We start from the raw sequence: 27,515 nt of genomic DNA, 5'->3' as shown, positions 1-27,515 counted from the left end.
CCCCTACACCTCCCCATCCCCTTAACTCGTTCCTCCATAGCACCAGCGTTGGTCAGACGTGTTTCGCTTTGCTCTGTGTTGTTTTGTGTTTTTGAAGATGTCCGACATTTTGGAGATCCCTGCTCCCAAGTTGAGCATATTTGTCTGGTTGGGATTTCTAGGTAGCGACACTAGTATAGTAGGTTCCGCAGACACCGATGGTCAGCTAGAATTATCGGGAGAGCCACAAAATCTTGTCTTCCTTAAATTCCCTTTCATAAAATGAAATGCTAACCATAAACTAAAAGAAAAAAAATTAAAAGTCAGCTGACAGAGCTGGGAGTATATCTGTATTCTCCTGTAGCTGAAACGAAGTGGCTACTCGGTTACTGGAGGGGTGGGTTTGTTTCCCCACCAATAACTACCGACACCTCGTTATAAATTTCAAAAGCCATAGTTCCAGGCAAGCTGAAGGCTATTATTCGGCTATTATTCGTTTAGGAACAAGATAATATCTAAGTACTTTAGCTGAACCTAATATCTTTAAGGCATGGCCCAACATTAAATGTCACCAAAGACAATCATAATGAACAGGTATTAATACTTTATTAAAACAGGATTGCTATTGGACGTTATAAAGCACAAACAAAACTTATCTTAAATAAATAAACCATTATAAAAATACTTATGTCATTACAATCCAGCCAACAGTAAATGAAAATTCTCTCATTACTTTCACATGTTTTTTGTATTTGTTAACAGCAAAATCTTACAGATAATTTAAACATGAGTCAATACTGACAATAACACTATTCATATTGCTGATGATGTTATTTAACTTAATAATTATATCCCTTGGAATGTTATCCCTTTTACCCCCAAAGGACGTACTGGTACCTTTCACAAAACTCATCCCTTTACCCCCATGGACGTAACGGTACGTCCTTGCAAAAAAAAGCTATTAAAATTTTTTTTTTCATATTTTTTATAATTTTTTTGAGAAAATTCAGGCATTTTCCAAGAGAATGAGACCAACCTGACCTCTCTATGACAAAAATTAAGGCTGGTAGAGCAATTCAAAAAAAATATACTGCAAAATGTGCTGGGGAAAAAATAACCCCTTGGGGTTAAGGGTTGGAAATTTCCAAATAGCCTGGGGGTAAAAGGGTTATAAAAGCATCTGAATTTCCTTAAGAATTATTCTGGACAAAATGAAACTAAGTACAGTACATAGTAAGAAAACTGAAGCTACATGATTTTGCACTCTCGAAAACGTTGAAAACTGGAGTTATAACAAACAGATAAAAGTTGTCGAAAAAACAATTCAATATACTAAAACATAGATGAAAATAAAAATGAATAAGACTAAATATTTCAATACAAAATGTTATTCTTTATAATTTGGCATATTTTCCCTAAAACTACAAATCATAAAATAGAATAACTAGTTTTCACTCACTTGAAAGTTCATCCAACAAGTTCCGAATTAAACGCAAACCTTCAACATTTTCAACCTGCAGAAGGAATAAAAAATATTTTACTCCAGAAGCTGGAAAAATAATTAAATTGAAGAAATAAAACTAGAATTGAAATCATAGGACAAATTTAGCTTTATTCATAACTAAACACTTGGCTAAAAGAAGGGAAATATATCTAGGCAAATAAAAATAATTATGTACACACTAGTTCCAGAGAAAAAAATATATGGATTATTCTAACGGGTGACACATGACCCAAGCTAACACTGACCTTGTGACTATTAAAACAGGTAGATAATCTGGGGACATTAACCCTTTTACCCCCAAAGGACGTACTGGTACGTTTCACAAAAGCCATCCCTTTACCCCCATGGACGTACCGGTACGTCCTTGCCAAAAAAATTTTTTTTTTTTTCATATTTTTGATAATTTTTTGAAAAAATTCAGGCATTTTCCAAGAGAATGAGACCAACCTGGCCTCTCTATGACAAAAATTAAGGCTGTTAGAGCAATTTAAAAAAAAATATACTGCAAAATGTGCTGGGAAAAAAATAACCCCCTGGGGGTTAAGGGTTGGAAATTTCCAAAAACCCCGGGGGTAAAAGGGTTAAAGAACACGAATAAGCGAATAGTAAAAGTTAAAATGAGTTTAAATGGGTATTATAACGATACAGCCGCCAGCCAAAAACCCTATTGTATTTTTTCAAGGACTAACATCTGTAAAAACAATATTTGAGATATAAAATGCAATTCTAAATTTTACTTAGTTAATTACTATCATTACAAGAGGCAGTTACAATATTTACTTAGTTTATTAACTCTTTTACCCCCAGGCTTTTTGGAAATTTCCAACCCTTAACCGTTAACCCAGGGGGTTATTTTTTTCCCAGCACATTTTGCAGTGTATTTTTTTTAAATTGCTCTAACAGCCTTAATTTTTGTCATAGAGAGGTCAGGTTGGTCTCATTCTCTTGGAAAATGCCTGAATTTTCTCAAAAAAATTATCAAAAATATGAAAAAAAAAATTTTTATAGCATTTTTTTGCAAGGACGTACCGGTACGTCCATGGGGGTAAAGGGATGGCTTTTGTGAAACGTACCAGTACGTCCTTTGGGGGTAAGAGGGTTAATATTATTACAAGAAGCAGTTCCAAAATTTACCTAGTTTTTTGTCATTCTTCTCCACACTTTGACCTTGCATAGCAAACCCATTCTGATGACATCTTCAAAGCTAGCAGCTCAATGTAGTAGTACACACTACATGGTCACAAGGGGTGTTGAGCTCTGAAAGCAGCAACCTGACTGCTACTCCCATTAAAAAAATTCATAAACAAAATGAAATAATAATAAAAAGACTTACATATTTCTCATGGCCAAACGATCTCCGCTGCTGTGAAGCCTGCAGTAATTCACGGATTTGATCGACTACAAAACAGAAACCCTTCGGGGGGTCCTCATCATCATCATCATCGTCGTCCATCTCGCCAACATTAGAAATCCAGGGACACCAGAATCTGTGTTCCTCTAACGGGCTGAAGTACCTCTTTTCTATCTGAAATTTAAAAGGTGAATAATGATATCGGAGATTTTACATAAATATCCTGAACCATTTATTTTTTAAAGAAACAAACTTAATGAGGCATACAGAGTATGTGACAATTTCCTATTCAACACAACTGAAGAGGAAGCTTAAGGATACTCGAGATCTCTCCTAACAAGGAAGCCCTCTGTAACCCTTGCCTAACATTACTTCCTAACACGGCCTGCAGACCAAAAGTATACCTTAATTGTAAAAATCTAGAAAATGCACTGAGGAGAAAAGGAAAAACACAAAATTAATGCAGTCATGTCTGGGTATGGGTCCATCTTAGTACCTTTATATACTTATCTTATTATAAATACCAATATCCATTTAAAGAATTCTGTACTGTAATCCAAGTACTGTATGTTATTTAACCCTTTTACCCCCAGGCTATTTGGAAATTTCCAACCCTTAACCCCCAGGGGTTAATCTTTTTCAAGCACATTTTGCAGTATATATTTTCTAAATTGCTCTAACAGCCTTAATTTTTATCATAGAGAGGTCAGGTTGGTCTCATTCTCTTGGAAAATGCCTGAAGTTTCTCAAAAATTTATCAAAAATATGAAAAAAAAATTTTTATAGCATTTTTTTGCAAGGCCGTACCGGTACGTCCATGGGGGTAAAGGGATGGCTTTTGTGAAACGTACCAGTACGTCCTTTGGGGGTAAAAGGGTTAATGAGGCATACAGAGTATGTGACAATTTCCTATTCAACACAACTGAAGAAGTTTAAGGATACTCGAGATCTCTCCTATCAAGGAAGCCCTCTGTAACCCTTGCCTAACATTACTTCCTAACACGGCCTGCAGACCAAAAGTATACCTTAATTGTAAAAATCTAGAAAATGCACTGAGGAGAAAAGGAAAAACACAATATTAATGCAGTCATGTCCGGGTATGAGTCCACCTTAGTACTTTTCTATACTTATCTTATTATCCCTTTCACCCCCAAAAGGACGTACTGGTACGTTTCATAAAACTTATCCCTTTACCCCCATGGACGTACCAGTACGTCCTTGCAAAAAAATGCTATAAAAAATTGTTTTTTCATATTTTTGATAATATTTTGAGAAAATTCAGGCATTTTCCAAGAGAATGAGACCAACCTGACCTCTCTATGACAAAAAGTAAGGCTGTTAGAGCAATTTAAAAAAAAAATATACTGCAAAATGTGCTGGGGAAAAAATAACCCCTTGGGGGTTAAGGGTTGGAAATTTCCAAAGAGCCTGGGGGTAAAAGGGTTAAGGATACTCGAGATCTCTCCTATCAAGGAAGCCCTCTGTAACCCTTGCCTGACATTACTTCCTAACACGGCCTACAGACCAAAAGTATACCTTAATTGTAAAAATCTAGAAAATGCACAGAGGAGAAAAGGAAAAACACAAAATTAATGCAGTCATTTCAGGGTTATGGGTCTACCTTAGTACCTTTACATATTTATCTTATTATAAATACCAATATCCATTTAATGAATTCTGTACTGTAATCCAAGTACTGTATGTTATTTAACCCTTTTACCCCCAGGCTATTTGGAAATTTCCAATCCTTAACCCCCAGGGGTTAATTTTTTTCAAGCACATTTTGCAGTATATATTTTTTAAATTGCTCTAACAGCCTTAATTTTCATCATAGAGAGGTCAGGTTGGTCTCATTCTCTTGGAAAATGCCTGAATTTTCTCAAAAAATTATCAAAAATATGCAAACAAAAATTTAAATAGCAGTTTTTTGCAAGAACGTATCGGTACATCCATGGGGGTAAAGGGATGAGTTTTGTGAAATGTACCAGTACCTCCTTTGGGGGTAAACGGGTTAAATAACACAAATAAAGGCATTAAGCTATTGTACACTTCCGGCTGAATAGATAACACAACTCATTTGTCAAGTATATCTATGTGATGTCAGTTACTTTACATAAGCATTCAATAATCATAACAGTATAATAAACCTTTTATCAACACCATGATGAAAAGAAATTAATTTTTTTTTCAATGTTGTTTGTAGTTTTTGTAACGATTTCAGTTACCCTGAATGGCCATTAAACTTTTAACAACGTAAACAATGGTTGACTGTCAGGTGGGAGGTAGGAACCGCACACCAAACAGGCCGAGCAAACCTCACTTAGACCTTCAACCTAAGGTTTGTAGGGTTGATGAGGCGAGCGTTGTAACCTAGAGGACTGAGGTTTGTATTGTTAGGAAAAATAAATATTTCTTTAAATATTTGTGATCTGTCTTTGTCTCGTAGGATTTTTATACAGGAGAGGGGGTTCCCAGCCCCCTCGTCCCGTCCCTTTTAGTCGCCTCTTACGACACGCAGGGATAACGTTGGCGCTATTCTAATTTTTATATGCCCCCGCGGCCACAGGGGGCTGAAGGAACGTAGAGAGTAGAGGTCCCCTTTTTGTTTTGTTTCTTTGTTGATGTCGGCTACCCCCCAAAACTGGGGGAAGTGCCTTTGGTATATGGATGGATGGATTTGTGATCTGTTCCTACACATAACACAAACCATTGACCTTGAATAGGAGACTCGTACTAAGGAGGGCAGGAGTCCGCTATAACCAATCTGATTGGTTCACTAACCCGGGGGAAGTTTCAATGTACTTCAGTCCTATAGAGGAGCAAAAGTCACGACTCAGATGTTAGGACACGTCCCTGTCAGAGAATTGGTTGGTGGTCACTGAATAATCTATATCAGTAAGGATATGAAGTCTGAATGCATGGGCATGATAAGAGAAATCAGAGTGCATATATCCCTCCTTGAATAGGAAGATGGGGGGAGAGATACTTCAATACAGTATAGTATAACTCAAAGGGAGGGGAAGAAGAAAGGAAAAATTACAAATTTGGAAATAACTTGTATTTTTTCTAACCATACAAACCTGAAGTTCTTTAATATGGAGATACATTTCGGCGACAGCTGAAACTAACCGAAAAACTTTTAGCAAGGTGTTACTCCCCTCCGCTGGTTAGCAGGGAGGGTACTCCGCTCACACACATTAGCTTTCGTGAGTTCTCGCTCTGGAGGGTTTGATCGTAGACTCTCCGGAAGCGTTCAAGCAAACTAGATCTTCTCACAGAACCAGTAAAAACTATATTCTTAGATATCAGTTTCTTAACGCTTCCAGTACTGAGAAATATCTTTTGGTGCTTTGGTCAGAAGCAATGAATTCTTTTGACATAAGCTGTAGAACCCTCACGGCACATAGAAGCAGTCCATCATTATCCCTGGTTGCAACTTGGAGAGAGGAGAAGGAGGACTCATATCGGGAGTCGCGACCACTTGGATTCTGGGTCTTTGTCAAACCTCCAGAACAATCACAAAGGAGACTTTCCATTCCTTGGAATGATAGTAGCATACGAGATGTCATTTAATTCACTCACTCTCTTTGCCAGGGCTAAGGCAAGCAGGAAAACACTCGAGTGTCAAATCTCAATCCGCTGCTCTCCTCAGGGGTTCGTATGTAAGACGCTTGAGGGAGTTAAGAACTCTTGGGACATCTCACTCCGTGGGTCTGAGTTCTTGTGGCAAGCAAGACTACTTGAAGCTCCTCATGAGCATGGCCAACTCCCACGAAGAGGAGAGGTCCAGGTCCTTGAGTATAAAGACCTAGTGCAAGACTGAGCTACAGCTCTTAATTGCCAAGACGGAGAGAAGCTTCCTTTGGCAAACGAAGACTAGGAAATCAGCTGTCAATTGCAGAGAGGCTCCGATTGGAGAAAATGGCCCACTTTCCCTGGTAGACAACTGCAGAGGATCATTTCAGATATTCTTTTGCTTGAATGACATTCTGGATCGTCACTACCCGGGAAGTGACTGGGATGCCACTGAACTCTGATACCTATGTAGATGGGGCTGATAGAAGATTGGGCCATATGGGTAGTTCTCTCAGTACCTCGATAATAAGCATTAGCAAATGCGGAAACCATTCGGTACGTGGCCACTTGGGCTCCACATCAGGGTATTGATATTCAAGGCTGTCAACACAGCTGAAGACCTGTTGTATCAGGCAGAAAGGCATAAGTCTTTTTCCATGGTGTTGGTAGGCGTAAGCGTTCACAAACACTGCTGACGAATCTGGAACTGTGGAGCAAAATACAGTACTGCAAGCTTCTTTTTCAGGCAGGTGGTGAACAAACTGATCAATAGAGAATCCCAAAAGACAAGAAGCCTTTCTGCTCCTACCACCTGATTATATAACTGGTAAATGTCTAATATTCTGCAGTAATGAAGGTCCCCCCAGGCATCTCCTTCCAGAACAGATACTTCTCGGTAAAATGGACACTTGCTATAGCATGTAAGACTCAGAATACCAGATGCTTTTAAATTGTACTTATAGCAAATACCTCTGCTGCTTTGACATTGGAGCCCACAGCCTAACTATGTCGCACCACACTATGGATGCCAGTTCTTCACTTCGAAATTTTAAACCAGCCATGGTTCGCCTAGAATGATTATTTTTCTTTGTCTGCTGACATACCTGGCTCCATTTTAACAAGGTCAGCATAAATTACCGTTGCTTTTTCGCAAATAATGTTCTCGGTAATCGTATTTCCTTCCAACTGCTTCTCCTTGACCCATGACAGCACCAACGTTTCTACATAATTAAGAACATTTGGCTATTGCTTCTCAATGTTAGCAGCCATTTCACAAAACTAATTAATTTGATTTCTTCTGTGCTGTTAAATTGATGGTGAACAACAGCAATCACAACTCTATAAAAAACAAATGGTCAAAATTCTATAAAGAAAAGTTCAAGATACTTGCACAATACAATACAAGATGCTGTTACGAGTGCTGCTTGTTGAGTGGAATACAAATTCTGAGCAGGGGGGAAAGGGTTTGCCAGCTAAGGCAAAACAAAATAGAGTAGGAATCATGTGAACTCTACATAATGGATTTCTATGCATCATGTGCTAGTTTCCTTGGTACCTGTCCACAAAAATGCACATACTTAGCAAAATTTTTAATCGCAGACCGATACAATGCTATTCAACCAATTTAAATTTGCATGCTTGTATTCCGAGTTATTCATACGCCGAGGTACAATAATGCCCTACCCTATGTCGTTAATTAGTTCCAAGAGACTCGTTACAAGCAGTCCATTTCTTTTTTATGTAGGCTGGTTTTTAGCCTATACAGAAACTAACTATATATGTTTCCTATACATGATCTGAATATGATCAAGTACTTACAACCTGCTTTCATTTTGTAAAAATCAGATATCAACATTGAAAAGCTTCTGTGTGAAATACACTACTGTACAGTACAGTTAAATCTACTGGTGAGAGATGGTACTGCTAGCACACTCGCCCCAATGTGAGGACATTAAATCTGCTTTTGAGCCGACCCATCGCTTACAAAAGGCTCTGGTGGAGATTACCTGTCAGGTTGTGCCAATGACAACACGTGAAACTGGTGCCCTATATGACCTATAGTCCATTTCTTTTATCGAGGCAGATTTGCACCGACTCGCAGCGGTGCTCTTTTAGCTCGGAAAATTTTCCTGATCGCTGATTGGTTAGAATTATCTCATCCAACCAATCAGCGATCGGGAAACTTTTCCGAGCTAAAAGGGCACCGCTGCGAGTCGGTGCAAATCTGCATCGCTAAAAGAAATTGACTATAGGAACCTGATGATAACATCAAATTAAAGTTACAAGGGGCTGTAGCAAACTCCTTAATCAGGTCCCAATTCTGATTTGACACACACACCATAAAGGAATTTTACTAAAATAAATTATATACAACAGTACACTACATAAATTATGGATTCCATACTGCAGCAACATGAAATGTCAAAAAATCCAAAGAACTTACTTTCATATTTCCTATATGGTTATCTACTTATAAGTGTGAATTTGAAATTTCCAACAACTTACGAGATTCTCAACCTTGAGGATAAGTAGCTGTACAAGCAGAAGCAGCAAAATGAACATAGGAGAAGTCTCAATTATCTATTAACCACCATCAGGCAATTGTAAAATGAAGTTTGTATGAATATCCCAAAATCATTTCAAAACAAAAGACTAAACACATGAATAAGTAGCTAATGCTTAACAATATACAGCTATAATTCTACACTAATCAAAGTATTAAAAACGTACTCCATGCTCATTAACCCTTTTACCCCCAGGCTATTTGGAAATTTCCAACCCTTAACCCCCAGGGGGTTATTTTTTCCCCAGCAAATTTTGCAGTATATTTTTTTTTTAAATTGCTTTAACAGCCTTAATTTTTGTCATAGAGAGGTCAGGTTGGTCTCATTCTCTTGAAAAATGCCTGAATTTTCTCAAAAAATTATCAAAAATATGAAAAAAAAAATTTTTATAGCATTTTTTTGCAAGGACGTACGGGTACGTCCATGGGGGTAAAGGGATGGCTTTTGTGAAACGTACCAGTACGTCCTTTGGGGGTAAAAGGGTTAACCACCATCAGGCAATTGTAAAATGAAGTTTGTATGAATATCCCAAAATCATTTCAAAACAAAAGACTAAACACACGAATAAGTAGCTAATGCTTAACAATGTACAGCTATAATTCTATGTTAATCAAATTATTAAAAACGTACTCCATGCTCATTAAAATCTGACCTTTTCAATCTGAGTTGTTGGTGAAGTAATAAGGAGACATTCGATTTTTTCTTCAGATTTTTTAGGACTGCTACTATTGTCATCCTTGTTCTCCTCTTTGCTTCGTATCCGCATTCTCTTTGGTGTCGGGAAATCTTTAGGTTCTTGATTTTTCAGCCGAGGAGACTGTCTCGTAACTCTCTGGTTATCATCTGCCTCCCCAGCAGAGTTGGCGCTTGGCTCGGATAACTTTCTCTTCCTTGACCAAGCAGTTGAATCCGGGGCTTTAGATGGTTCTCTCTTCTTCATCTCATCTGCTATGTTAATTAAACTCCATAATCCAACTTGCCGTCTACAAATCATACATCTGCGTAAGAGGATAATCCAATTAAACGTCTAAGCATAAGAGACACAAAATATATAATAAAAATTACCATTTTCTGACAATAAAAACACTTGTTGACTAACAGACATTAACCCTTTTACCCCCAAGGCTATTTGGAAATTTCCAACCCTTAACCCCCAGGGGTTATTTTTTATTCAAGCACATTTTGCAGTACTGTATATATTTTTCAAATTGCTCTAACAGCCTTAATTTTCATCATAGAGAGGTCAGGTTGGTCTCATTCTCTTGGAAAATGCCTGAATTTTCTCAAGAAATTATCAAAAGTATGAAAAAAAAAAAATTTTATAGCATTTTTTTGCAAGGACGTACCGGTACGTCCATGGGGGTAAAGGGATGGGTTTTGTGAAACGTACCAGTACGTCCTTTGGGGGTAAAAGGGTTAAACGTCTAAGCATAAGAGCCACAAAATATATAATAAAAATTACCATTTTCTGACAATAAAAACAATTGTTGACTAACAGACATTAACAGAATTCTCATAAATTTCATTTGGGGTAAAGTTATACCTGAGGAATGAACCTTGTCCCTTGGACCAGCCACTCAAGACTAATAGAACGGATATAATTTTTCCTTCATCCTCTGCTTCGTCATTCTTGAGAAGAGCTTTGAGGACATCATCATCCGTACCCTAGAAGAAAAAAAAAAGGAAATCTTAAATGAGAGGTGAAAATCAAATCAAAGTAAAGAGAATTTTATTCACTAATTAGAAAGAGATCAAAAGTTATCAATGAACAGTGTAAGGTAGAACACAATTCACATGTAAAGGGTATGCTGTACAATATGATGCATATGACACTGCACGTGGTAATTTCCTTTATTGTGCCGAGTAAAGACAATACAATATGATATACTGTACAGTATAAACAGTGTAAAGAATGCTAAAATATACTGTAGAGTATACAATAGTACCCCCTCTATATGTCAGTTCAACATACAACAGTTCCGAATTTATGTCACATACCCTTAAATATCAAATACTAAAACAAAATCTGCGATCTACCATTTTATGCAACCTTACACCGGTCTCTACATTGAACAAATACGATGGCAAAAAAAATTCTACCTGTATGTTTAAGAGGCAAATACAGTATACAATACTGTACATGTACAAACAATCATTATGAAAACAGTAGAACAGTACAGTACTGTATATATACCATATAGAGAAAATAAAAATACTGGAATATGTATTAAGGAAAACATAAGTTATCTTCTGACAATTTTGTTTACATCCTAAGGCCATTCAGTACTGTATATGTTTAAAAGTGTGTAACTTTATCCCAACCAAATTACTATTGGCTTTGTTATTAAGCCAATTACTGTATTATATTTTGTGAATGATCGATAGCAGTATAATATACTTAATGGTTAATTTATGCCTATTAAAGATAAAATAAAGTACTGTATACTGTACCAAACTGTAACACACTGCAGTACATATTCTTTACAGAAAAGCTTAAAGCGTATACATTGGACTAATTACTCAACTAAACTTCTCGGGTGTAATGAGATACTATCTGCAAGTCTCAAATTAATATGTTTTAAAATGTTTAGTATGAGTTGAGATATGCCTCTATAAATATATTACCTTTTCTGGCCTCGACCTGTGTCGCTCCATGAAATGCTCCTTATAGCACCATTTCTAAGGTATAAATACGGCTAAATATACCAGAGAAAAAAGTTGCATGGAATGCCAGGAATAAACCCAGCTCGCTCGCTCACTCTAATTGAGTGTCGGTATAGTAGATGGGGCGTGTTAGAACCACGACCAGAGGTCCCTCACCAGTTAGTCCACTCCTTCCTCAATATCCCCCGATACTACGAGGTGCCTTCGTCAAAATCCCTTAAATGAGTGCACTTGTGAAGTGGGCATTCAATTTTTAAACTAGACCCTTGTCTACAAAATTGAAAATGAGTCCTAGGTAACATTTTATCTTCTCTTACCATTATCTAAGTTGGCAGACTTGTTAAAAAATTGGACCACTCTGGCCCCTATTCAGACAACCATGTTCTCCACATTCATGGCCTCTGTTGTTGTGAAAATGGCGTGCTGTTCTGCCTGGAGCTAGAGAAGAAACTACGGGGTTGAGAGGTAAGGAAGAGAGGGAAGCCTCCGGGATGAAGTAATACTTCCTTGTAGGGAAAATGCCAGAGGAATCATGAAGGAAAAGCCAGAGGAATCTACAGGTATGATCCCCCTGGCATTAGAGAATCCTTTCTTGCAGAGACCTGCAAGTCAACCTTGTCTATGACTTCTATGGCCAAAATTTACCACGGAAGTTCTGGACAAGGTCTGGTACCCCTAAGTGCACAGCACAGCCTGTCAATAGCCACTTTCCTTCCCTTACGAAGAGAGCAAGAGGCCTCCGAGACCATTGACTTAACGTATACAGGCCAACGCTTGAATTAACATAGATTCTGACTTGCTCTCCTCGCTGCACTCATCAGGGGCCTTAGGTCCGGCAGACTGAGGAAGGGCACCGTAAGAAGCACCAGAGTCATGATCAGAGCTAAAGTCTTCCCTTTCCGACACCGTACCCAGCCAGTGTAAGGAGGGGTCAAGAAACAAATACTTTATGTCTCCCACTCCTATCTCCTTTGAGAAGATTGAGATCAGAAGGGGATGTCCCTAGTACCCTTTCTAGAATCAGATCTGCATCCTGAGTGGTGATCTCCCAAGGAACCACAAGAACCCCTTTCTGACATGTGAGAAGATCTATTCAGAGAAAGGGGAAAGGGGGTTAGATGGAAGCCTCCTACTCTCAGAGGCATCAGGGGACTCTGGATCTGATTGCATACCTTTTCAAAGGAGACTGAAGACTTTCCCTACAGGGACTTTTAAACTTCGAGGAGAGAGCAAGCGTGAGGTCAATATAAATTCAATTGGGGACAATCAATAATTGTCTACGGAAGAAACTACTCCGAGTGATCTCAAACCGTGATGGGTTCGAGGACGAGGATCACCAAGAAAAGTAACTGGATGCCAACGATCATGAATCTAGTAGTCAAGAAGGTCTACTGGATAGACTTACAGGTCATAATTATAAGTGCAGGCACGAAATTCCTCATGTTGAGGGGCGTTTGCTCTAGCTCTCGCGGGCATCAAGTCTCTCTAACAGTAGCAGGGTGCTGAGGCAAAGCAAGGCACTGCTCCAAACCCCTAACTGGCAGAGCGAGTGCCAATGAGGTGCAGGGGGGAGAGGGTATCACACGTTGGTGCCCCACTCGCTACCACCACAGGCTCTGGAGAGGAGGGAATATCTGGGGAGACAGGTGAATTACTCTCTGTGCACCCAGGAGTACCACAGTAGAACTTCGGTATTTTAAAAGTCTAGAAGCTCAAACAAATTGGTTTTCAACCAAAATGTTTGAGTGAAAAATGCCCCTGTTCTCAAACAAATATTTGGTACTTGACCAGTGCGAGTAAAAGCCCGCCAAGCCGAACGCCATCAGTTACACGTTGGCTGTTGTTTCGGTTAAACGTAAACATAAGCTCTAGATACACTTCCTCTTCTTCCTCTTTTTTCATGCTACACTCTGCTATGGCTGAGGCAGAGTGTTCATTTCAAGCCAGTGAAAGAATGTCTATTCCCACTGGCGGGCAAAATGAAAGGGACTCCACTCTCAGTTTCCACCTCATCATAAAAGTTTAACAGCAGAGTACTCCAGATTCGCTGATATCTATTCCTGTTTAAAGGAAGAACATTTGTACTAGTATAGGAACGATAATATTTTGCTAAAACAACCTTTATAATGTAATGCTTTAAAATATTTGTAATTCTCTAAACTGTCCCAAAAGGACTTTTCATTCTACTGCAATCAATCTAAAACTTACCAACGTAGCTGCGAGTCTCTTGATATTGACAAAGGGTAGGGCCGAATTCAAAGAGGCTAATGTCTGCACAGAGTTCTTCATATTTCTCAACTGCTCTCCATGAATCAGCAAGGGCTCCATGAACTCTGTTGGGAAAGGGTTATATAACCATCCGCATGCATCCTTGTGGCTGGTCGCTAGACGACTTTTCAGGAGATGAAAGAATTTATCGTCTGAAAACAAAAAGACAGTTATGTGAAAAAAATTCATTAAATTATCATCTGAACAAAAGACAATTATATTATGAGTACATAAAACTCATACAATAAAAATACACCATAAAAACAACTTAATTAAAATTCAAGTAAGCCATTCTCGGTTGAAAAGAAGATATTTTATGTGCGAGAGAGAGAGAGAGAGAGAGAGAGAGAGAGAGAGAGAGAGAGAGAGAGAGAATGTATTTTGTTATGCACAGCAGACTGCAGTGCTGTTTTGTGTATAAATACAAATATGCTCATACACATTAAGAATGTTTCTCTTATAAAATGAATAATAAAAGTAATTTGTTTTTTCCTAGCCATACATACCCGAGTCCTTTAACATGGGGATATGTCTTCAGTGGAACTGAAACAGCCATTGAATCATCATCATGATCATCTCTTACGCCTATTGATGCAAAGGGCCTTGTTCCACAATTTCAATAATTATTCAATGGCAGAGAACAGCCATTGAATAGTTAATTAAAAAGTTAAATAAGGACAAGAGAGAGGGAAACCAACTGCCCTCCGGTCACAGAATAGCCACTTTTATCTTTTGGTATGGGACTGAGAGAGGACAATTGTGGTAAGAAATTTAATTCAAAGGATTCACATTTGCGCTGGTGAGAGGAAGTCTCCTAGAAGACGTGTTAACCTTTCTGGATCAGTATGAGAGTGACGAAGGTAACAATAACCTTATAACGGTTAATCATAAAGGATGAAGTTGTTAGGGCTTCAGTCCGTACTTGCTTGAAATTACCAAGAAATGGAAAACTAGTTCCCTAACTGGGAGATAACGTCAGCAGTGTCAAACCAGGTGCATGGATTAATGTTTGATAAGATGATAAGATATCGACTAACCCTCTCTTTTACCAGGAGGATAGAAGAGTTGCTTCTTGGTCTTAGTAGTCAGCAAGAAAGGTGCTCAGTTATACAACTCACCAGGATCAGGCATCTGAGCCTGGTGCAGTATCACCTCGAAAGGGGAACAGAGAAGCAAGACTGAAGTCCAGCTCTGGGTAGGCCGCAAGAGGTCTTACCTCTGACGAACTTGCAGGGAGCAATCGACGTCAGCATCCGAATGGAGGAGAATTAAAAAAAGACGGCTCCCGTAAGACCGAGGCCGGGTGACTGCACTCAGAGAAGAGGGGGAGGCCACCAGCCTACAGGTTGTCCGACGTCAAAGGGGGAAAGAGACCAATGAGAAGGTTTCTCTGCCCTTGAGAACGCCGCACCACGCTGACACTGGGAATGGTGAAGGAAAGGACGCGAAGGCAAATGAAAAACAGCAACATTCACACTAATGAAAAGAAAAATTTACTATATATATACATACAGAATAGGATATACACACACAAATATATATATATATATATATATATATATATATATATATATATATATATATATATATATATATATATATATATATATATATATATATATATATATATATATATATATATATATATATATATATCATTATAATAAAGTTTAAATAAATATATAGAAACACAAGTAATAAGAAAAAACAAAAGAAGAGTCAAAGGCCAATAAAAAAAGTTGGGAGGAGAGAGAGACGGACGTCTACTCTCTGCGAGCCAAAAGATAAAAAAGTGACCAGAATACACAGGAGTGTGTGAGAGAGAGGGGTGGCTGGTTACTCTGGCTACAGAGTACTCCAGATTTCTCCTAAAGCATATAACGTATTCATATACAGTAAAAGGCTAAGGGTTATATATTTGTCAGAACAAACCAATATCAAAGAAGTAATACAGTAACTGCTTTTATACAACAATCTTAACAACGGTACATAAAAAAACCACAGTGAAGCAGTTATTTTGCATGAAATCCTTAATTCTGTATTTATAATAGTACTGTACTTGAAATACTCACAGGCCACTTTGCACTTTTTGCTGGGTAAGGTTGCACAAATAACTTCATGGCATGAGACACACTCCAAGACATCTTTTTCTGCTAACTTCCAGCCCCAACCGGCACATTCTAAGGGACTTATCCGATCAACAGTCCAGAGGCCAGGCTCAAAAGAACCTACACGATTGTAGAATTCATCCATACTCCTTGGCAGCTTCTTTTGAGGGGAGCCTTCCTTTATATCTTCCGTTTCACTACTTGAGCTCCTATAAAAGAATAAATTTGATTAATTAATGACTAAAATCAAAATTAACTAGATGCATCACCACATACACAAATTCTACCTGTCTTTCCTATCATCATCACCACCACCACAATATGCAGTGGGGCCAATATAAGACTTACATTTTGTTATACAAAGAAGGGGAAATTAAAGGAAGTACAGCACAGTAGTACTTTAGTTTATGAGTGACTGCATATGAGTGTAAAAATTTAAAACTGTTTATGAGTACTGTATTGTAATGTTCTGCAAGCAAAAAGTATCTTCCGTATGTGCAGTTTTAGATTACAAGTACAGTAGAAATGAGACTATTCCACGATGTACAGAATTTCCCTGGTGTAACGAAATGCCATCGGCTAGTCTCAAATTAAAAGTTTGATATAGGTTGAGATATGTCTCTGAATAATGTACTGTATATAGTATTATTAACTTTTGTGTGCAACCTGTTTTTAAACAAAATACAAATCACGCATGGGTCCTTAGTAAAATTTTTTTTAGCATGGTCCTTAGTAACATTTTTTTTTAAGGAGGGGACAGACAAACGTTAAGTATTTTGCAGAAAGGGAACCGGTGGAAAACTTTTGAAGGAAAATAAAAAAAGGGATTTTGACGAAGGAAAAATCTATTTCTGAGCGAGAGACCTGTGCCGCTCCATGAAATGCTCCTTTAGCATCATTTCTAAGGTATATAACTGCTATGTATTACCAGAGAAAAAAGTTGCATAGGAATGCCAGGGTTGAACCCAGCTCGCTCACCTAAATAGGTGTCCTCTTCAATATTCCCGTTACGGCAAAGTGCCGTTCAACACCCACTACTGAATGCTACTACCACTATCTCAACCCACGCCAACTACGTCACTCCTTTTCATAGCATCACTCTCGCCACTCATTGTGCTTTCTTGCTCTGAGTTTTCGGTTATTTAGCACCCTTTCTAGTGCAAGATGTCGGATAACCAAGATTCCTCCTCCAAGTTAAGCACTAGATCTATGAGTTTTGAGCCTCTGGAGGTAGCATTGCCCTTATTTTTATTATTATTAGAGTTTACGTGTTTTCTCAGTGTCGATGGCCCCGCTCCACGGCGGCCATGTTGGTTTTGCTACCTCCTTGGCTCGTTCTTGATGCATTGCAATTGGTCTTCTATACTAATTGTTATTCGTTTTGAACCTGTTGCGCTGGGTCTTTTCCCGATTAACACTTTGCTATACTTGATATTATGTTGTTATTGCGTATCATTGCTATTTGAACATTACTTTAGGTTATGGCTTGCTTGCTACCCTTCGAGGCGGAAAACTTTTGAAGGAAAATAAAAAAATTACAGTTTAAGGGTAATTATGATTTGAAGTTCAGAAAAAAATGTGCCTGTACAGGTAGGTTATTACGCTAGCTAGTAAGACTAGCTGGGGGAAAAAAATGCCCATAGGATAGGTGGGATTATTGCATTCGGTATGGCTGTTCCATAATGCAATATCTTTCCAGTGCACCAAACAGATAAGCTCCATGAAGATGGTGGCCTCTATCCAACCATCCATAACCAGGGCAGTAACAGCATGTAAGTAGTACATCAAGCGAGTATGAGAAATGAGGGGACCACCCTTTGTGACTTCCTACGAGTGTTGTTATGCAGTAAATTTTTCATCCAATTTCAAAGCCAGTTAAATTGTTTTACAGTTATTTCTACTTTCTATTGTGAATTATTGTTTTTCATTCATTTTTTATATAAGGGCTTGTAAATTCTTCAATAATTACAATAAAAAAAACTAAATATGAGTGTTTGTGTGTATTTATGAGTGTGTGGAATGCATCAAGTGAATTACAGTGATGCCTCAGGATACAAAAGTAATTCGTTCAGGATACGGTTTCGTATCCTGATTTTTTCGTATCCTGAGTCGCGTTTTACATGTAAATAGCCTAATCCGTTCCAAGCCTTACGAAAAGACACCTTTTCTTTCATAAACACACTAAACTGTAGTAATAAACATGCAATGCAGCCATTTCTATCATTCAATAATCAACCCAACCGTTAAAAACAGCCTAATCCATTCCAGAAACCACCATGAGATTATTCAATAATGTAGTTATAGCCTAGTTATCCCCTACAAGCCCTAAGAAAACGGTCCGTTTTCTTTACTACTGTATAAAAGTTACGGTACTGTATGTAAAGCATTTGGATCAGTGAAGGTGTATTGTTATCTGTACACCTAAATTAAGGGTTGATACCCTGAAAAAAAAGGTACTGTACTCTCGGCGACGAGTTGGGATCTCGTAAGCTTTTCGTATCCTGAAAATTTTTTCGTATGCTGGGGCATAAAAATCTTTGTATCGCTTTTCGTATCCTGAATTTTTCGTCAGCAGAAACTTTCGTATCCAGAGGTATCACTGTACTTTTATTCCTTACGGGAAAAATTGTTTTAGTATACGATCATTTTGGTTTGCAAGATCACTCCCAGAACAAATTAAGCTTGTAAACAGAGGTATCACTTACTACATGAAAACACTCTTCTAGTACTGAATAAAAAAAAGATTCTAATAATACAGGTGCTATGAACTACATTCTGAATAGTTTTCTAAACCTTTGTGGTTGCCTGGGACGGACCTGTTCGGCATTTAAAATGTAGGCATTTATTTACTATAACACAATACAGTATTCCTAATGAATAAAATACAAAATGTTCCCGATGAACTTTGAGATACTTTGAACTGTTCTGGGGCGAATAATTGAGGAAAACCATATTTTCTAAATTTCAGAAGGTTTAAAATTCCTAAAGTTATGAAAGTTATGATTGATATTTTAAAAGAAAACAATCGCAAAAATACCACCTTACCTAATATTACCCACATAAACTAACCTAGGAGATGTATCCTTTAGCTATTCCCTGAGATTATCGTATCCTTAACTTACCCTTAGCCCAAGTCTTAAAATGGAGTTTTTATGATAAAACAAAGTTTTATGAATACTTACCTGGCAGTTATATATATATAGCTGAGTCTCCGACTGCGGCAGAATTTAATAGAAAATCGTGGCAACCGCCTTGTGGTGGTTGTGTGGTTAGATGGTTAACAACCCTTACAGGGTGGTACTTAGAATCATTTCCGTTTTCTGTTCCTCAGATTATCTTTGCCTGACCTGTCTCCTGAGGGGAGGTGGGTGGGCTTTAAAATATATATATATAACTGCCAGGTAAGTATTCATAAAACTTTGTTTTATCATAAAAACTCCATTTTTATGAATAGAATTTACATGGCAGTTATATATATATAGCTGATTCACACATTTGGAGGAGGGAAACAGACAGAAAAACATAGTTGGGGAAACAACAAAAGAGTTGTAGGAGAACAAACACCTTGATTCCTTACCTGCTAAGGTAGCTGACTTCAAAGGTAACTGCCTCTAGAGTCACTTTCCCTTAGGAGTGTTCAGCCAGGAGTAGACCTGCTACGCTGCAAACAACTCAATCGAGTCTGTCAAAGGGGTAGGACCAACAACTTGACTAGACTTCAGAAAACTACCTTCCCATATAAAAAAAAACTGCAACCTTACTAAAGCTAACCATCTAACCTTGCAGAAATAGATATAAACTATCTATCTGGACTGAGGGAACCGTACCACAGGACGAGGACCTCAGACAACCATAAAAAACACAAACCCATATACAAGTACATAAACTAAGGTTGAGTGGGGGTAGTAACTCCTTTGCCTAATACAGAAGCCGCAGCTACGTATGGGCCCAAGGTATAACACTTGTCATAGTCCACTCTTACCTCTCTGAGGTAATGAGAAGCGAAGACAGAGTTGCTCCTCCAGAACGTTGCGTCCATGATCTGCTTAACTGACAAATTTTTCCGGTATGCCAGCGAAGCAGCAATGGCCCTTACTTCGTGAGCCCGTACTTTTAATAGGGCGAAGTTTTCTTCCTCACAAAAGAGGTGGGCTTCCCTAATAGTTTCCCTCAGGAAAAAGGACAAAGCGTTCTTTGACAGGGGTTTTTGAGGATCCTTCACTGAACACCATAAGGAGTTGGAAGCACCCCTCACGCTCTTAGTGTGGGCCAAATAAGCCTTGAGAGCCCTAACCGGGCAGAGGAGGCTTTCCTGTTCCTGACCTACTAGATTCGTGAGGTTAGGGACTTCAAAAGTCCTAGGCCAGGGTTTCGAAGGGTTCTCATTCTTGGCGAGAAAGTCGAACCTCAAGGAACAAACCGCTCCATTTAGGGTGAAGCCTACACGCTTCTCGATTGCCTGGACCTCGCTGATCCTCCTGGCAGTCGCTAGAGACAAAAGGAAGAGGGTTTTCTTAGTCACATCTCACAGAGAAGCTTGCGAGATAGGCTCAAACTTCCTGGAGCACAAAAACTTAAGCACCACATCCAGGTTCCAAGAAGGGGGTCGTAAGTGCACCTGCTTCGTTGTCTCAAAAGACCTAATGAGGTCCTGCAAGTCCTTATTCTGAGATAACTCTAAGCCTCTATGCCTAAAGACGGTTGAGAGCATGCTCCTGTATCCTTCAATGGTAGATACAGCCAGCTTAGCATCCTGCCTGAGGTACAAAAGAAAGTCTGCAATCTGGCTTAGAGAGGTAGAGGACGAGGAAACCTTGCGCCTCCTGCACCAAGCTCTAAAGGTCTCCCACTTTGACTGGTAGACTCTTTGTGAAGAGATCCTCCTTGCCCTGGCAATAGCTTTCGCCACTTGTGCCGAAAAGCCTCGAGATCTAACGAGCTTCTCGACAGTCTGAAGGCAGTCAGATTGAGAGCGAGGGGTTTTTGGTAAAATCTCTCGAAGTGGGGTTGTCTGAGAAGATCTGGACTTGCCGGGAGTCTTCTTGGAAAGTCCATCAGCAACCCTACCACTTCGGTGAACCATTCCCTCGCAGGCCAGAATGGAGCCACTAGGATCATTCATCCCAAATCGAGGAGAGCGAACTTCCTGACAACCAGATTGATGATCTTGAACGGGGGAAAGGCATACATGTCCAGCCCCGTCCAATCCATCAAGAAGGCGTCCACTGCAACAGCTTCCTCGTCCGGGACTAGGGAGCAGTAGTTGGGGATCCTCTTGTTTAGACCGGAGGCAAAAAGGTTTATTACTGGTCTGCCCCACAACTTCCAGAGGCTCCGACAGACATGCGGGTTGAGAGTCCACTCTGTAGGAAGGACCTGTCCCCTCCTGCTGAGCATGTCTGCCCTGATGTTTCTCTGCCCTTGAACAAACCTTGTCAACAGCTGGGTCTCGTTCTCGTTCGCCCAGAGGAGAAGCTCTCTCGCAGTTGAGAACAGAGAGAGGGAGTGAGTTCCCCCTTGCTTCCTTATGTACGCGAGAGCGTTGGTGTTGTCGGAATTGATCTCCACACTCTTTCCCGACACCGAGGTTTTGAAGGCCTTGAGCCCTAACAAAACGGCCATCAATTCCTTCCTGTTGATATGCCAACTGACCTGACTCCCTTCCCAAATACCTGAGACCTCTTTGTTCCCTAGTGTTGCTCCCCAGCCTGACTCGGACGCGTCTGAGAATAACACTAGGTCGGGGTTCTTCTTGAACAAGGAGATCCCTTTTCCGAACAGAGCTGGGTCCAGCCACCACATTAAAAGATCCTTGATCTCTGTCGGAATGGGAAAAGAAAAAGTGTCCTCCTGGTTCTTTCTGTCCCAAACCTTTACGAGGAAGTGTTGCAGAGGCCTTAGGTGCAGTCTCCCCAAAGGGACAAACTGCTCCAGGGAGGATAGAGTTCCCAGCAGACTCATCCACTCCTTCGCTGAGCATTCCTGCTTCCTCAAAAAGTCTTTGACTTTGTCCAAGCACCTGGTCTGCCTCTCCTGGGAGGGAGAAGCCTGAAAAAGAACTGAATTCAGAACTACAGTATCCCCAAATAGAGAATAGTCTGATTCGGCTCGGTCTGAGACTTCCCCCAGTTGACGATGAGTCCCAGGTCCTGAGTGATCGTATAAGTTTTCATTAGGTCCTCCAGACATTTCTCTTTCGACTGTGACCAGATCAGCCAGTCGTCTAGATAGAAGGAGACCCTTATCCCCTCCTGGTGTAACCAGCCTGCCACATTCGCCATTAGTCTGGTGAAAACTTGGGGAGCTGTGCTGAGACCGAAGCAAAGTGCCCTGAACTGGAAGCACTTGCCCTGGAACACAAACCTCAGATATCTCCTCGAAGACGGATGAATGGGGACGTGAAAATAAGCGTCCTGCAGGTCGAGAGAAACCATCCAGTCTCCTGGACGAACTGCAGCCAGCACTGACTGAGTCGTCTCCATGGAGAACTTTGTTTTCTCCACGAAGGCGTTCAGAGAGCTGACATCTAGGACTGGTCTCCATCCACCCGAGTTCTTGGGAACCAGAAACAGGCGATTGTAAAAGCCTGGGGAGGCGAGGTCTTGAACTGGCTCTATTGCTCCCTTGACCAACATCTGGTCGACTAGCTCCAGAAGAGCCTCTCGTTTCCCCGCGTCGGTGTACTGAGCCACTAAGGCTAGGGGAGAGTCTGAGAGAGGTGGTTTCTTTAAAAAGGGGATCTTGTAACCTTCCTTGACGACTGAGGGACCAGGTGTCCGCCCCTCTCCTTTTCCAAGACTGCCAAAAACGAGACAGTCTTGCCCCTACTGGTGTCTGGAGGACTTCCATCTCATTTTTTGGACCGGGGCCTAAACGCACCCCTGCTGGTCCTTGGCCCTTACTCTTGTCTTCTCCCCCTAAAATCCGCTCTCGAGGAGATCCTGCCCCGAAAGGGCTGTTGAAACTTCTTCTCCTCCTTCTTCAGAGGAGCAGGAGCAACAGGTAAGGTCTTTCTAGCCGACCGAGACAAAAGGTCCTGAGTAGCCTTCTGAGCCAGAGAAAGGGAGATATCTCTGACCAGAGCTTCAGGAAAAAGATGACGTGAAAAAGGGGCGTAAAGTAGCTCCGACTTCTGGGCAACAGTCACAGATCTAGAGGTGAAGGAGCACAAAAGGGCCCTCTTCTTTAAGACCCCTGCTGAGAAAAAGGGAAGCCAATTCATTAGCTCCATCCCTTAGAGCTTTGTCCATGCAGGACATGATACTCGTCAGGTCCTTCGTGTCCTCCAAGAGTTCAGACTTCCTGGCCAGAGTCCCGAGAGACCAGTCCAGGAAGCTGAAAACCTCGAAAACCCTGAAAATTCCCTTGACGAGGTGATCAAGCTCCGACATGGACCACATCACCTTGGCAGAGTTTAAAGCATGCCTTCTTCCCGAGTCCACAAGAGCCGAGAAGTCACCTTGGGAGGAGGAAGGCACTCCTAACCCCAAAGGTTCCCCTGTCTCATACCACATACCGGCCTTGGAAGCGAGCCGAGACGGTGGAAAAGAAAAGGTGGTCTTGACAGCTTGTCTCCGTTCCTTCAACCAATCATTCACTTTAGCGAGAGCTTTCCTGGCCGAAATATAAAGTTTCATTTTGATGAAGGCCGAAGACTTAGTAGCTTTCTTCCTGGTAAATTAAGACTGAGGAGAACGAGGGGCCGAAGGTTGAAATTCCTCCCCATAAAGTTCCAAAAGAGAGCGAGAAAGAACCTTGTAATCGCTAGAAGAGTCGGCAGGTTTTTCTTCCTCTTCCGAAATATCTTCGAGGTCCTGCTCAAGGATAACATCCCGAAGAGTTGGGCTGCCAGTAGCCTGGCAGCGAGAGCTGTTTGAATCCTGGCGCCGGGCGCCGCTAACATCCAGTCGGCGAGAAGCGGTATCGTCATGATGACGAGAGGCAGTATCGTCACGATGACGAGAAACGGAAGCGTCCTGAAGATGCAGGCTGCCGTCGCCTTGAACATGCAGACTGCATTCATCCTGTTTCCTAAGAAATGAGGCAGTAACGTCCAGGCGTTTCGAAAGGGAAACGGAATCGTCACGGCGCCGAGAACGAGAGGCAGTATCGTCCTGGCGCCGGGAGAGGGGGGAAGGAAATTCCTGGCAGCGTGCCGATGAAGAGGGTGTACGTTGTCGTACGGCCGACGAAGTGCGCAGAGGTGTCTTGGGAGAGATACTAAAATCTCTCTTAGAAGAAGATCTCTTAACAGGCAAAGAGACGTCCTTACGTCTGACGGACTGAGAAGGGTGGCTGAAAGCTTTAACTAACGATGAAAGTTGTTCCTGCATAACAACCATAAAGCTTTAGCAACCTCCGCTGGCTCTTGCGGTGCCGAAGAAGGAAGTTGTCGTACGGCTTGACTGGGAGCGCTGGCAGAAGAAGCAGGGAGTCTAGCAGGATTAACTGGGCTAAGGACTCTCTGTTTCGCCCTTTTAACAGGAACATCGAAATCGTCTTCCGAAGGATCAGGGTCTCTGCTACTCGAACCGGGAGAGGGAGAGCGAGACTGTACGTCCCGGTTCCACCCTCTCTTCATTGGTCTTGATTCGTAACGCCAATTACGTCTGGGAGAACGATCAGGCGAAGACACAAACGTATCCGACACGCCTTTCCTACGGCGGTCAAGAGCAGCCTGGGAGATTGCAACAGGACTGTCTGAGGCGACGACTGACCGAGGATAAGCACCTCTCACCCCCTTTCGGCTTTCGACGTACCTTCTCCCTTGGTCCTGGGAGCTTGGTAGAGGTCTAGACCTAGGGGTATGACAGATTCGATCAGTCGCCACCTCCACTGCACTTTCACAAGCACTAATTTCACCTACACCCTTACCTTTAAAGGCCTCCAACTGTGCTTTAATGGCCTCCAATTCAGCAGCTAATTTAGCATACCCAGGGTCATCCGTAGGCACAGGTCCTGTAGAAGGGGCAGGAGTCACTACATTTGGGGAAGGAATACCTTCCAAAGGGGTTACAAGCAAAGGGTCAATAGATAAATCTAAGCTAGGCTCACTAGCAGACTTTGACTTAGCTCTTCTAACTCTATCAATCTCAAGTTTGCGCACATAGCGCTTCATAGCTAACCAATCATCATCACTTAAAACCTCGCATTCCTTGCACTTATTATCTAAAGCACATTCAAACCCCCTGCAACCCATACAGATAGTGTGAGGGTCAACCGAAACCTTCGGCAACCTCACCTTGCAAATATCATTCGCACAAACACGATAATGAATTTTCTCACTCATGATAATAAAGGAAAAAAGACAAAAAAACAAAAACAACACGATTGTCAAATCCCAACACAGTGTACTTCACCAAAAACGAAGTCCAAAAAGGTGATGAAGGGAAAGCGATCCGAAAAACTCTGAAAGGCGGACCAACGATGTTGTCGATCCGGCCGGCAGAGATAATCTGAGGAACAGAAAACGGGAATGATTCCAAGTACCACCCTGTAAGGGTTGTTAACCATCTAACCACACAACCACCACAAGGCGGTTGCCGCGATTTTCGATTAAATTCTGCCGCAGTCGGAGACTCAGCTATATATATATAACTGCCAGGTAAGTTCTATTCATAAAACCTGTATTTGCTTCCAAAGCATCTTCACTCCTGCCAAAGCAACACTAAATCATAATATTTCATAAATAGCAAAAAAGTTCCTTCATATTGTATTTCAGACAAAGATAAATATGTTCCCTATAAAGAAAATCGGTGCCGGTTTAGTATGTGGCTTACCTTTTTTATTCTGGTTTAGTAGGTGGCCTACCTGGCTTGTTAGCTAAGGTAAGGTAAGGTAAGGTAAGGTTAGGTTATGTTTGGGCACATACTAAAACAGATAGAATTTCGTAGGCCATATTCGAAAGGTAGGCCACATACTAAACCGGCACTAGAAAATCCAATTTGAAAAGTAATAAAGTCAACATCTGTCCGAACCAACTACATACACCATTTACCGATGAAACACAGCCTAGGTCTCTAGCCTAACTATATCTGAAGGTGAATGGTTCAGCACAGGAATCTAGACCTAGGAATACTTTGACCCTTCAAATTCATATGGCAGTTTGTCGTTACAAATTCTTATATTACTGCTATGAACTATTCTGTAATAATAATCTAAATTTCTCCATAACAATAAAAGAGCTGCAGTTTGAAATGAGTTTTAGATAACTTGGCGAATAATCTGGACAAATCAGTCAATAATTACAATGCAGATTCCTTTAGATAGGTTTAATGTTGAGAGCTAAATTCTGACGGCATACCACACTTAAGTTCTACAGGTAATGGGGGTGAATGTAGTTCATAGGGAAAGGGTAAGCTTAGCATAGGATAGTCTATTGCGGGTCGCAGAGGGAGTAACCCCCCATAGGTAAGAATATGGCTACTAGATTAGGTTAGGTGGGGAACTGGGGTGTATGTATGATAGCAGCCACCTGTATGTATTATTATGACTAACTTAGAATACGGCAGTGTAAGGGGGGGTCGCAGGGGGGACGTTAGCCCCTCCCCATTAGGTATGTAGGTATGGAAACGGCTTGTAGGTTAGGTTGGAGGGGAACGTTAAGGTTAGTTGATGACCCTTTTTAATTCACAAGGGATGAACTGGCCGCCGATATACAAAGGCTCCAGCGAACCTTAGGCTAGGTGGTTTTCTAGTGTCTTTCCCTTGTAAAATGTGGGTTTTCAGTCTGCCTCCAACGAACTACATACGCTCCGAATACGGATCATAGGTTAGGTGAGGTGGGGAACCTTAGGATAGGAGGTTTTCTTGTCTTTCCCTTGTAAAATGAGGTTTTTTTAACTGCCTCCGAGCTACATACGCTCTGGATACAGCTCCTAGGTTAGGTTAGGTGGAGATCCTTAGGATAGGTGGTTTTCTTGTCTTTCCCTTGTAAAATGAGGTTTCCGCGTCTGCTCCAACGAACTACATAGGCTCCGGATACAGCTCATAGGTTAGGTTAGGTGGGAAACCTTAGGCTAGGTCTGTTTCCCTTGTAAATTAAAGGGTTTCCAGTCTGCTCCAACGAACTACCAAGACACGCGGTAATACAACTTCCATCTACAATAGCAGAACCATAAAGACTATGATAGAGAATCAAATACAATCATAAAGTTTTATACAGTAACTCACTTTGATGTTACGGGCGACAACGACGCAAAGATTTCCGAAATTCTTTTGGCTTTCTGCTCGATAACGTCATCATCAAGTCTGTTCTGAGCGATTCCATTCTGACCGGAGGCGGATGGTCTCGCTGTGGCGGCTACAGCGGTAGACATGATGGTCTAATTAGCCTCAAATTAGACTGTAAAGTATGTCTACGGTTGTCTATATCCCTTAGCAAGTTCCTCAAACTAATATATCAATTAAACAGCCACTAGAAAATTGTTTATAGCCAGTTATAATAACTATCCAAGAGCACAACACAACCACCACTGACTTTTAAAACTTTGTAAACAACA

General features: G+C 40.8%; 1 protein-coding gene across 1 annotated transcript; it reads right to left on the bottom strand.

The window, feature by feature from the left end:
- Positions 1–566: 566 nt before the first annotated feature.
- On the bottom strand, positions 567–27,515 carry LOC137619741 (zinc finger C3HC-type protein 1-like). Its single transcript, XM_068350043.1, has 7 exons — positions 27,187–27,515; positions 15,979–16,223; positions 13,847–14,058; positions 10,518–10,639; positions 9,627–9,972; positions 2,817–3,008; positions 567–1,493 (listed from the first exon to the last, which is right to left on the bottom strand). The coding sequence occupies exons 1-7, from the start codon at positions 27,330–27,332 to the stop codon at positions 1,431–1,433; spliced, it is 1,326 nt and encodes a 441-aa protein (XP_068206144.1). The 5' UTR covers positions 27,333–27,515; the 3' UTR covers positions 567–1,430.

Source organism: Palaemon carinicauda, chromosome 26 (genome assembly GCF_036898095.1).
Source record: "Palaemon carinicauda isolate YSFRI2023 chromosome 26, ASM3689809v2, whole genome shotgun sequence".
NCBI classification, from domain to species: domain Eukaryota; kingdom Metazoa; phylum Arthropoda; class Malacostraca; order Decapoda; family Palaemonidae; genus Palaemon; species Palaemon carinicauda.
The sequence above is the reverse complement of the archived record's forward strand: the minus strand, read 5'-3'. Positions and strand labels throughout refer to the sequence as shown.

Excerpts from the sequence above, each read along its gene's own strand:
- LOC137619741 (XM_068350043.1), bottom strand. The coding sequence starts at position 27,332 with ATGTCTACCGCTGTAGCCGCCACAGCGAGACCATCCGCCTCCGGTCAG. Across the intron at positions 9,973-10,517 it reads GGACAAGGTTCATTCCTCAG|ATGTATGATTTGTAGACGGC; the intron begins GTATAACTTTAC and ends CCTCTTACGCAG. Across the intron at positions 1,494-2,816 it reads CGTTTGGCCATGAGAAATAT|GTTGAAAATGTTGAAGGTTT; the intron begins GTAAGTCTTTTT and ends TTCCTTCTGCAG.